The sequence below is a fragment of the Sciurus carolinensis genome, chromosome 3 (genome assembly GCF_902686445.1).
Source record: "Sciurus carolinensis chromosome 3, mSciCar1.2, whole genome shotgun sequence".
NCBI classification, from domain to species: domain Eukaryota; kingdom Metazoa; phylum Chordata; class Mammalia; order Rodentia; family Sciuridae; genus Sciurus; species Sciurus carolinensis.
In genome coordinates, this window is record NC_062215.1 from 1366393 (window position 1) to 1376727 (window position 10335).

Below are 10335 nucleotides of genomic sequence, written 5' to 3' on the forward strand. Positions count from 1 at the left end.
GACTGTCACAGCTGAGAGGTTAACGACGGGACTTACTTTTAAGCTCCAGACTTCACTTGAGTTTCACCAGTTCTTCCAATGTCTTTTTTGTTTCAAGATCCCGGTTGCACTGGGTGGGAGAAGGAAAGGCACTCAACCCAGAGGCAAAAGCTGGAGGTGGCATCTCATTACCAAGTTCCTTGCTGTCTGCTGTGGGAGGTGGTGAGAGGTGCCAGCGTTGAGGTGTGTGCTGGGCACGGTGGTACCAGGGCGGAGGTGGCCTGGAGTCCAGGGAGAATCCCTGGAGGCTGAGACGGGGAGATGAGAAGCTGAGCCTGTGCAGAGGAACACAAAGGAAGGACCAGGGCAGAGCAGGACCGGCCTGAGTTGTCTCAGGTTTGCCACACTCCCTGAGGTGGGGAGAGGCCACCTCCCTAGGCCATGGCTTCCTCATCCCCTACACAGGTGAAATATGAAATGAGACACTGCAAGGTCACAATAAAAAGCCCCTAAAATCAGCACAGAACTATAAAAATAAATCACAACATTTCTCTGAACAGATCTTCCTCCTTACAATGGGAAGACACACCCACTTCTGGCAGAAATGCAGTTGCTGCCCAGGGCCTCCCAGCTCACTGAAGCCAGGGGCTGCCACATATACAGGGTCCCCTCCCAGGGAGGTTCCAGCTCCAATATGGGTTGGGGATTCCTGCACCACCTGCTTCCAGAGCACAGTCCAGAACGTCCGGACGTGACCTTGAGCGAGGTCTCCCTCTGCCCAGATGCAAAACAGAAAAATCACTGCACACACGGCACCTCCCTCCCTAGCTCCAGTCCGCGGGCACTCAGTTTGCAGACCAACCGCTCCCGCTGCGCGCAGCTGAGGGTCTCGGGCACGCGCGGGGCCGGGTGGGCCGGGGGGCTGCCCGCCCACTCCCGGGCTTCCCCGCCGCCGCCCTTTGTCCCGCGAGCCAATGGGTAGCCTGCTTGACTAAATAAGGCGAGGAGCGCAGTCGGGTGCCCCGTCCGTTACGTCCGCCCGGTGACTCAGGGTGGCCGCGGGCCTCCCGGCGACGGGCGGGGCGCCGGCCGACTTCGCCAAATAAGGCCGCGCGGCGCGCCACCGCCTCCCGCCCGCACACCTGGGCGCACCTGGGTTCTGCCGCGCGGCGCGCCCGGGGGAGAGGAAGGGAGGGGCAGGCGGCCCCGTAGGGAACGGCCAGTCCCCCCCCAGTCCCTCGCCGCCAGCAGGTGGGCAGAGGAAGGGCGTGGCGGGGCAGAGGTCGTCGGAAGTCACCTGGGGAGCCGCGGCGCCGCTTCGCTTGCGCAAAGGCCTCCAGGAGGAGGCTGGGGTCTGAGGCGGCACAGGTGCGCCCAGGCCGAACCTAGGGCTACGTCCCGCATCCCCAGGGCTCTTGTGTGTGACATTGCATCTTGGGCCTCCGCAAGTGGAAGACTCCGGCGGGGCTCAGGCCGGAGCGCGGCTCTGCCCCGCAACCCGCGTCAGGGTGGATTTTCTGGCGGTCCAGCCGCACCTCCTCCCGTGGGTGGGGCACACTTGGTAGCCTTGCCGGTGCCCCTGGAAAACCTGGGGGCTCGCACTCTCGGCAGCCTCCCTGCTAGGCACGGTGGCCGTCCGCGCAGGTCCTTCCGCCAGCGGTGAGCTGTGTCGGCTGCTTGGCCCCGAGTCCCGTGTCCACATGTCGGGCGGGGCACGATCCGACCTTGCTGGCCCAAAGATGCCGAGATAGCAAGTGCGGGACTTTCCAGGGGAGCCCGGCCCCGCCCCCCTACCTGCCGGGGTCAGGCTGGGCGCCCGTGACCTTGGGCTGGTCTCTCGCTCCACTGCCGGCCTCTCCCGCTCGGCCGCCTGTGCGGCTAATTCTACCCCTAACAGCCCAGAAGCTTACACGTAAGCCCGAGGAAACCACGGTGCCCGCTTCCCTCCGGGCGTGATCAGGGACACACGCCGGCAGGTGCGGCCAGTCGCAGTCAAAGGTGACCGGCCTCCGGCGTGGGTTCCTGGGGTGGATTCGCTCGGCGCCCAAACCCACTCCTGCCCCGACCCAGCTCTTTCCTAGCACCGTGAACAGAGGAGAGGGCGCCCGCCCAGCCAGCCCGGGAACGGAGGGGGCCCAAGGGAACAAGTCGGGTTTATCCTTGCCTCGGTTTCCCTAGACTAGCCACAGGTGACCAAAGGAAGCGAAGCACCCTGCACGCCGCCTCCCGCGAGGAGGACGGGGCGGAGCGGCCCCAGCCCCGGGCGCGCCCTCCTCCAGGCAGCGCCTCGCGGCCGAGCGGCCCGAGGACCAGTGGCCCCTCCCCTGCGACCACGAGTGCGTGCGGCTCCGCGCGCCTGGGGACGCCGCCCCCTCCCCCGCCGGGAGCCGGCGACCCGGCTCTCCGCGGACCCGGGGGGAAGCCCGCGGGGGCGTCAGGGGCCCCAGGCCCCCCGCGGGCCCGGAGCCGCAGGGACTCACCCCAGCTCGGGGCGCGGCTCGCCCGGGACCGGCAGTTCCGGTGCGCGGCCGGCCCTCCCCGCGGTGCGGCAGTGCCGGGGCGGGGCCGGCCGGTCCGCCGCGCGGCCCTCCCCGCGACCCCCGGAGGCCCGGCCGGCCGGCGCAGGGTCGCGGGCGCGCGGGGGCGGCGCGGGCGGGGCGGTTGGCGGCGGCGCGGGCCGGGCCGGGGCCCCACGTGTCCCGGTCGGGCGGGCCAATGGGCGCCCGGCTTTCGGAAAGATCGCCATATATGGACATGTTCTGGGGCCGCGCGCGCCCCGCGCCCGCTTAAGTACCGGCGGGGGAGGCCGCGCTGGGTCTCACTCGCTGCCGCCGCCCGCGCTCCGCGTCCTCCCGCCGCTCCGCCGCCCGACCTCCGCCGGTAAGCGGCCCGCGCCCCGCGCCCCGGGCCCCCGCGCCCCAACCCCGCTCCGCGGAGCGCCCGCCCGCCGCCCGGGAACCCCGCAGCTCGGCCCGCGGGAACAAAGGGCCGGGACCCGGGCCCGCGGGCGGGGCGGGGCGGCGCAGTGCGGCCCTCCGCCCGCCGCCGGTTGCGGACGGTTGCTGCGGCGCGGCGCCGGCCCTGCGGCTCTGGGCGGAAGGCTGCCCCTTGGGGAGGGCCGTTTCCGAGCGCCAGGGTCCCCTGAATGAGCCGCGTCTCTGAGCAGATCGCGATGGAAGAGGAAATCGCCGCGCTCGTCATCGACAATGGCTCCGGCATGTGCAAAGCTGGCTTTGCGGGCGACGACGCCCCCCGGGCTGTGTTCCCCTCCATCGTCGGGCGCCCCCGCCACCAGGTGAGTCGCGGCCCCCGGGCCCTGGCTCGTAGACCCCCGCGGCCCCCAGGTGCGCGGCAGGGCGGGAGAGCCTGATGGCCGTCCCTTGCAGGGCGTGATGGTGGGCATGGGCCAGAAGGACTCCTACGTGGGCGACGAGGCCCAGAGCAAGCGGGGCATCCTGACCCTGAAGTACCCCATCGAGCACGGCATCGTCACCAACTGGGACGACATGGAGAAGATCTGGCACCACACCTTCTACAACGAGCTGCGCGTGGCCCCGGAGGAGCACCCGGTGCTGCTGACCGAGGCCCCCCTGAACCCCAAGGCCAACAGAGAGAAGATGACTCAGGTAGGGCAGCACCCAGCCTGGTGCCCTCGTTTCACAAGTCATTTTCCGTTGAGCCTCATTTCCTGACGGTCAAGTGTTTCTTTGCTGTTCCAGGGCTCTGTTCCTCTCCTGGCATTTCCTCCTTGAGGCCTCCAGGTTTCTTGTTTGTTTCTGCCTGCGTTCTGTTCTTTTTTCCACACATCACATTTGTGGCATGCGGCATGTAGTGTGTGGGCATGGGTGGCCTTGGGTTCCCGCCTCTGACTGAGCTGCTCCTTGTCCCCCCAGATCATGTTCGAGACCTTCAACACACCGGCCATGTACGTGGCCATCCAGGCCGTGCTGTCCCTATATGCCTCTGGGCGCACCACTGGCATTGTCATGGACTCTGGTGACGGGGTCACCCACACAGTGCCCATCTACGAGGGCTACGCCCTTCCCCACGCCATCCTGCGTCTGGACCTGGCTGGCCGGGACCTGACAGACTACCTCATGAAGATCCTGACAGAGCGCGGCTACAGCTTCACCACCACAGCCGAGCGGGAGATTGTGCGTGACATCAAGGAGAAGCTGTGCTATGTCGCCCTGGACTTCGAGCAGGAGATGGCCACCGCCGCATCCTCTTCCTCCCTGGAGAAGAGCTACGAGCTGCCTGATGGGCAGGTGATCACCATCGGCAACGAGCGGTTCCGGTGTCCAGAGGCGCTCTTCCAGCCCTCTTTCCTGGGTAGGTGTCTAGATGGGGTGCAGGCTTTAGGACCTTGCTGTCTGGGAGGATCAAGCCACACAGAACTCCCAAGGCCACTAAGGGAGAGCTTTGTTCCCTAGGTATGGAATCCTCCGGCATCCATGAGACCACCTTCAACTCCATCATGAAGTGTGACGTTGACATCCGCAAGGACCTCTATGCCAACACTGTGCTGTCCGGTGGCACCACCATGTACCCGGGCATCGCAGACAGGATGCAGAAGGAGATCACGGCCCTGGCCCCCAGCACCATGAAGATCAAGGTGCGCGTCCACCCAGCCTTAGCAGGCCGGGTCCCGCGGGGACGGGCTGGGGGCTGGGGGCTGGGGGCTGGGCTCTTGTGGAGAGGGTAGTTGCTTTGGTGTGGCCCCCAGGAAGTGGGGAGCAGTGTGGCATCTGGGGCACTCACGATTGTCCTTCCTCTACAGATTATTGCTCCCCCTGAGCGCAAGTACTCTGTGTGGATCGGCGGCTCCATCCTGGCTTCCCTGTCCACCTTCCAGCAGATGTGGATCAGCAAGCAGGAGTATGACGAATCGGGCCCCTCCATCGTCCACCGCAAATGCTTCTAGATGGACTGAGCAGGTGCCAGGCACCTGCTGCATGAGCTGATTCTGAAGTATAAATTTGCCCTGGCAAATGTATACACCTCATGCTAGCCTCATGAAACTGGAATAAGCCTTTGAAAAGAAATTTGTCCTTGAAGCTTGTATCTGATGTCAGCACTGGATCGTAGAGCTTGTTGCTGATTTTGACCTTGTATTCAAGTTAACTGTTTCCTTGGTATGTGTTTGATGCCCTGTGCATATCTTTGATTTAAGCCCTTAGTCCATGTGGCTCACTCACCTGGTGCCTGAGGTGGGAGCATGCATACAGGAAAGTCTGTGGCTTAGCGAATCTGAGACCACAGCAGTGCTTGTGCAGGGTATTCTTGTGTCGGCTGACAGGCTGTTCCAGGATTGCTCAGGCTGGCAAGAGTTCCTGGACCAGTTGTCACTTCTCCCTGTTCTAACAGGGTGGGACAGTTCGAGCCTTAGGACCCAGTTTCCGTTCTTACCAATGTTTTCCCGCCTGACCACCACTGGTTATTACTTGCCTTGAGTTGGAAACGGTTTGCATTTACACCTGTAAATTTATTCATTTAATTTATGTAAGGTTTTTTGTACTCAATTCTTTACGAGATGACAAATTTTTGGTTTTCTACTGTTATGTGAGAACATTAGGCCCCAGCAACACTTCATTGAGTAAGGAAAAATAAAGTGCTGCAGTACATGGAAATCTGCTCCTGTGTGGGGTGGGCGGGGTGGGTGGACACGGGCCTGGAGGCTGGGGTGTGCGTCGTGGGTGTGGCAGTTATTCCAGACCAGAGATGGGGCCTCTGCTAGACAGGCTGGATGTTGGGGTTCGGAGTCATTGGTGTGTCTGGTCCTGCACACCGCCAGGCACCTGAGGCAGCACGGCACTAAGGCTGGAGGCTGCTTCTGGTTGGCTAAGCAGCAGCCAAGGGATTGTTGCTGAAGGTGCTAGGGTTTGTCCAGGAGGGAGGGCTCTGGCCTGGGGCCTGCAAAGTGAGCCTGAAGACCGATCCCAGCTGAATCCCAGGTAAGAGCCAGCAAAACGTGCTCTTAAGGCAGAGCTGCAAACCTGGGGCTGGGCTGTAGTGTAGTGTACTTACTATGCCTGATGCCCTGGGTTCAATCCCTGGCACCCAAAAAAATTTTTTTATTGGGAAAGTTCGAGGATTGTCGAAAGGTAAGGATCCATATTTGAAAGTAAGGGATGTTTTGTTTGGAAGCAAATTTCACCCAAGAGGGGAAGGGACTCTTATCAGCCCATCAGGAACCAGAGGCAGGCAGGCAGGATGCTTAAGATAAGTCCCTGCCACGCTGGGACCCCTGCCTGCTCCCAGCCTCGGGGACAGCCCCAGCAAAACATTTTCCCGCCCTGTGTAGTGGAGGTCTGACCTGTCCTGTGGGTGGGTTCTTTGGGCAGAAGCAGTTTGTGGAGGGGAGTGGGCAGGAACAAGAGGTGGCTTAGTGGTGTCCATGCCACTTGGGCCCCATCCCCAACCACCTGTCCTGGCTCTTGACTGGGAGCTGGCTGACAGGAAGGCCAGCCTGCAGGTGCCAAAGCAGCCCTGCCCCTCCGGCTGGCTGCCTCCCTCTGGAGGCTGCAGTGGAGAACACTGGACTTTGCTGTGGAGTTCTGAGACGTTGAGATGTCGACCCAATGTCGCTCCTGCTTGGTAGGTGCGCACTGCAGTCTCCTGGGATGTCAGAGGACAGCACGTGGCCCTCTGCTAGGTAGCACTTATTCACCTCAACTAAACGGGCATGCAGTCCCAGGGAGGCTGCTCTGGAAGGCCTGGCCTGGTGCTCCCCACGCAGGGCCCCCGGGGCTCCACGGTGCTCACCTCGGGCTGGGACGGGGTCCCAGGAGTCTAGCTCGGTGTGAGGTGCCCTGGGTTGTACCCAGTGCCATCACCGATCCCTAGGGGAACACATCCAAGCCCCTGCCACGGCCCTTGGAGAAGAAGGGGTCGGTGTGGACATGGCTCAGTGTGGGGCACTCCAGCACAGGTGAGGCCCTGGGTTCAAACCCAGGTATGGGGGCGGGGTGGGGTGGGGAGAGAAAGGGAGAAGAGCAGCTGGCCAGGGTGGGCGCCCTCAGAGCCCGCCAGCAGGCGTTGTGACCACTGGGGACAGCAACTCGCAGTTTTCCACTCTGGGCCCGTACTCCCCCAAACCAAAACAGTGGTTCAAACAAACGGTGCGAATATCACCAGCAACCCGTGAGCAGGTAAAGCAACCTCCATCTGTCACAGGACGGGTTCTGTGGAGCCCTAAAGGAGCACAGCACAGGCCACGACAGACAAGCCTGGAACATTCCGCTCTGGAAGAACCCACTGCCGCACACATGCCAGGCAAGTGCTCTACCGCTGAGCCACAGCCTCAGCCCACCCCAGTCCGTTTTATATTTTATTTAGAGACGGGGTCTCAGTGAGTTACTTAGGACCTTGCTAAGTTGCTGAGGCTGGCCTTGAACCCTCCATCCTCCTGCCTCAGCCTCCCAAGCTGCTGGGATTACAGGCCTGCGCCACTGTACCTGACAGACCATAGATGTTTACTCCAGAGAGTTCCTCCACTCTGGACCTTGATGGCATGCTTGGGTGCCTTGCTTCTCAGTACTTGGTATTCCCTTTAAACCTCCAGTTAGGTCTGACTTTCAATGTCTTCACTGGTCAGCCTAATTCAGGTTAATTATTTTTAACAAGAATCTGACCAGGCAGTTGGGTGCGGTGGCATACACCTATACTGCCAGCAACTCTGGAGGCTGAGGCAGGAGGATTGCAAGTTCAAGGCCAGCCTGGGCAATTTAGCAAACCACATTTTCAAAACAAAGGGCTAGGATTGTAGCTCGGTGTGGAGCACTTGCCTCACACGTATGAGGCACTGGGTTGCACAAAAATAAAGGTTTAGTGTCCATCTACACCTAAAAATATTTTTGAAAATGAAAAATAATAAAAGGGCTGTGGATGCAGATGAGTGGTTGAGAGCCCTGGGGTTCAATCCCCCGTACTGGGAAAAAAAGGATACGACCAGGTGGCGTTGTGACCCCGTGCACTGAGGCAGGGGGCCGGCCACCTGTCGGAGGGAGTGGGCAGCCACTGGCACGTCTCACGAAGGGCTGCACATGGGACTCGTCTCCTCTTCCTCCTTCACCTCTAGAACATTTCTGCAGAGAGTGTTTCCTCCACTGGCCATGGAGTGCCCTGCGTGGTGGACAGCAGCAGGACAAAGACCTGCCTCTCCCATCTGCCCATGGCCTGTCGCTTGGTCCCTTCCAGCTTCCTGCTGGGGCCCCTCCCTGGGTGTCTGTGGGCCAGTCTGCTCCATCCTGGTTCCCAGGGTCCTGCAGGTTTCGGGAGACTGCCCTTTGCTGAGGGTGGCTACACTGCCGTCTCCCATTGACAGTGGGCTTGGCCCAGGGCCACATCTCAGACAACCGAGAGAGGGTAGGAGCTTAGGGCCAGTGTGGATGGTGGTGTCCTCTTCTCTTCCCTGCTCACCAGGACCTCCTAGAAAAGACCCAAGAGTCTGGAGGAACTCGCAGGTGCAGTGCTGTCTTCAAGGCAGGAAGGCAGAGCCCCAGGAGCCCTGCTCAGAGCCCCAGACAGATCCAACACCAGGAAGGTGCAGGAGGCAGCTGTGCCCCTGGGGCTCCTGAGCGACTGGGCTCACAGGCGTGGGCCACCGTGCCCAGCTCCGCTGTGAAACTCTATGGCTTTTGACAAGCGCGTGTGGTCAAGTACCTGTATCATCACAGCGTCACACAGAACACTTTTACCACCCGCCCAAAATCCTCCATGTGCCGGGCACGGGGGCGAACACCTGCAATCCCAGCTACTCGGGAGGATGTGACAAGAGAATCACAAGTTCAAGGCCAGCCTGGGCAATTTAGCAAGACCTGCCCAAAAATAGAAAATAAAAAGTGCTGGGGTGTGGCTCAGTGGCACAACACTTGCCTCACATGTGTGGGGTTCTGTGTTCAATCCCCAGACCTCAATCAATCAATCAACCAATCCTGTCTCACCTTTTCAATTCGCCCTCCACCCCAAGCCCTTGGTAGCCATTGATCTCTACCCTGTCTGTAGCTTTGCCATTTCTAGAATGTCACACAAGTGGAATCACACACTGGGTAGCGTTACCAGCTGGCTGACTTCCCTGAAGATGTGTGTTTACAATTCCTTGGGTTCTGTGTGGGTGCTGGGTGCCACGTCGTCCTTTCCTCACTGACTGGTGACCCCTGCAATGGCAGAGCCGCTGCGAGCTCGGCTGCCTGTTGAACGACGTCTTGTTCCCTTGGTTTTTGTTGACATTGTTGTGGAGGTTTTTGTGTGGACTTAGGTTTCCAGGTCACTTGGGTAAAACATCTGTGGGCACAGTGTCTGGGTTTGACCTGTGGGATATGTTTCTCCTTGCAAGAAATTGCCGAATTGTCCCCCAAGTGACCACAGCATTTACATTCCCACCGGCAATGAGTGAGTTCCTGGTGCTCTACGCCCTGCGAGCAACCGGTGTGGACAGGTTCCTGAAAATCCGCAGTAAAATGCACATAACCGGGAAGGGTGGGGGGAAGGGAAAAAAAAAACAAGATGAATCAAACAGCATTACCCTATGTAAATTTATGATTACACAAATGGTATGCCTTTACGCCATGTACAGACAGAGAAACAACATGTATCCCATTTGTTTACAATAAAATAAAAAAAATAAAAAAAATAAATTAAAAAATAAATAAATAAAATAAAAAAAAAATGCACATAACCTAGAACATAACCTAGAATCTTCCACCTCGACCACTCTGGAGTGTGCAGCGAGTGCTATTAAGTACCTGTTAAGTACTTCCCACTGTCTTGCCCCCAACCTCTGAACTCTTCCTCATGGGAAACTGAAAGGCTGTGCCTTAAACGGCAAGCCCCTCCCTGCCCCGGCACCCCACGCTCCTTCTTGTCTCTGGCTTTGCCTGTTCTGTGCACAGCACGTGTGTGGAACACACAGGTGGTGGTCCCTTTGCGCTGAGCGCATCTGGAGGTGAGTCTGAATTTCCTCCCCGCACCTGCACTGGGGATAAAGCCAGCCTGCCAAGTAAGCAGGCTGCCATAGAGATGCACCCAGCCCATTTCCCTTTTTTTAAGACTGAATAATATTCCGCCCTTTGAACAGACCACAGTTGACTGATCCATTCATTGTGGTTGGACGCCTAAGTCGCATCCATCTTTGGCTCTTGTGGAAATGCTACAATGAACATAGGTGTACAAATGTCCCTCTGACCCTCTTTCAGTTCTTTCTGGTATATATTCAGAAATGGAATTGCTGGATCACATGGTGATTCTATTTTTATTTTTATTTTTATCATTATTATTTTTTTGGTATTGGGGATTGAACCCAGAACATGCATACTGAGCTGCATCCCAGTCCTTTTTATTTTGATACAGGGTCTC

General features: G+C 59.3%; 2 protein-coding genes across 2 annotated transcripts in view; one reads left to right on the top strand and one right to left on the bottom strand.

The window, feature by feature from the left end:
- Fscn2 (fascin actin-bundling protein 2, retinal) overlaps window positions 1-2838 on the bottom strand; it is a 20354-nt gene extending 17516 nt beyond the window's left edge. Inside the window, exon 1 of the mRNA XM_047544523.1 lies at window positions 2460-2838. Coding sequence (XP_047400479.1) covers window positions 2460-2735 — 276 coding nt within the window. The 5' untranslated portion in view covers window positions 2736-2838. The remainder of the gene's footprint in view (window positions 1-2459) is intronic.
- On the top strand, window positions 2703-5609 carry Actg1 (actin gamma 1). Its single transcript, XM_047544525.1, has 6 exons — window positions 2703-2859; window positions 3146-3274; window positions 3366-3605; window positions 3873-4311; window positions 4413-4594; window positions 4760-5609. The coding sequence occupies exons 2-6, from the start codon at window positions 3152-3154 to the stop codon at window positions 4901-4903; spliced, it is 1128 nt and encodes a 375-aa protein (XP_047400481.1). The 5' UTR covers window positions 2703-2859; window positions 3146-3151; the 3' UTR covers window positions 4904-5609.
- The last annotated feature ends 4726 nt before the right edge of the window (window positions 5610-10335 follow it).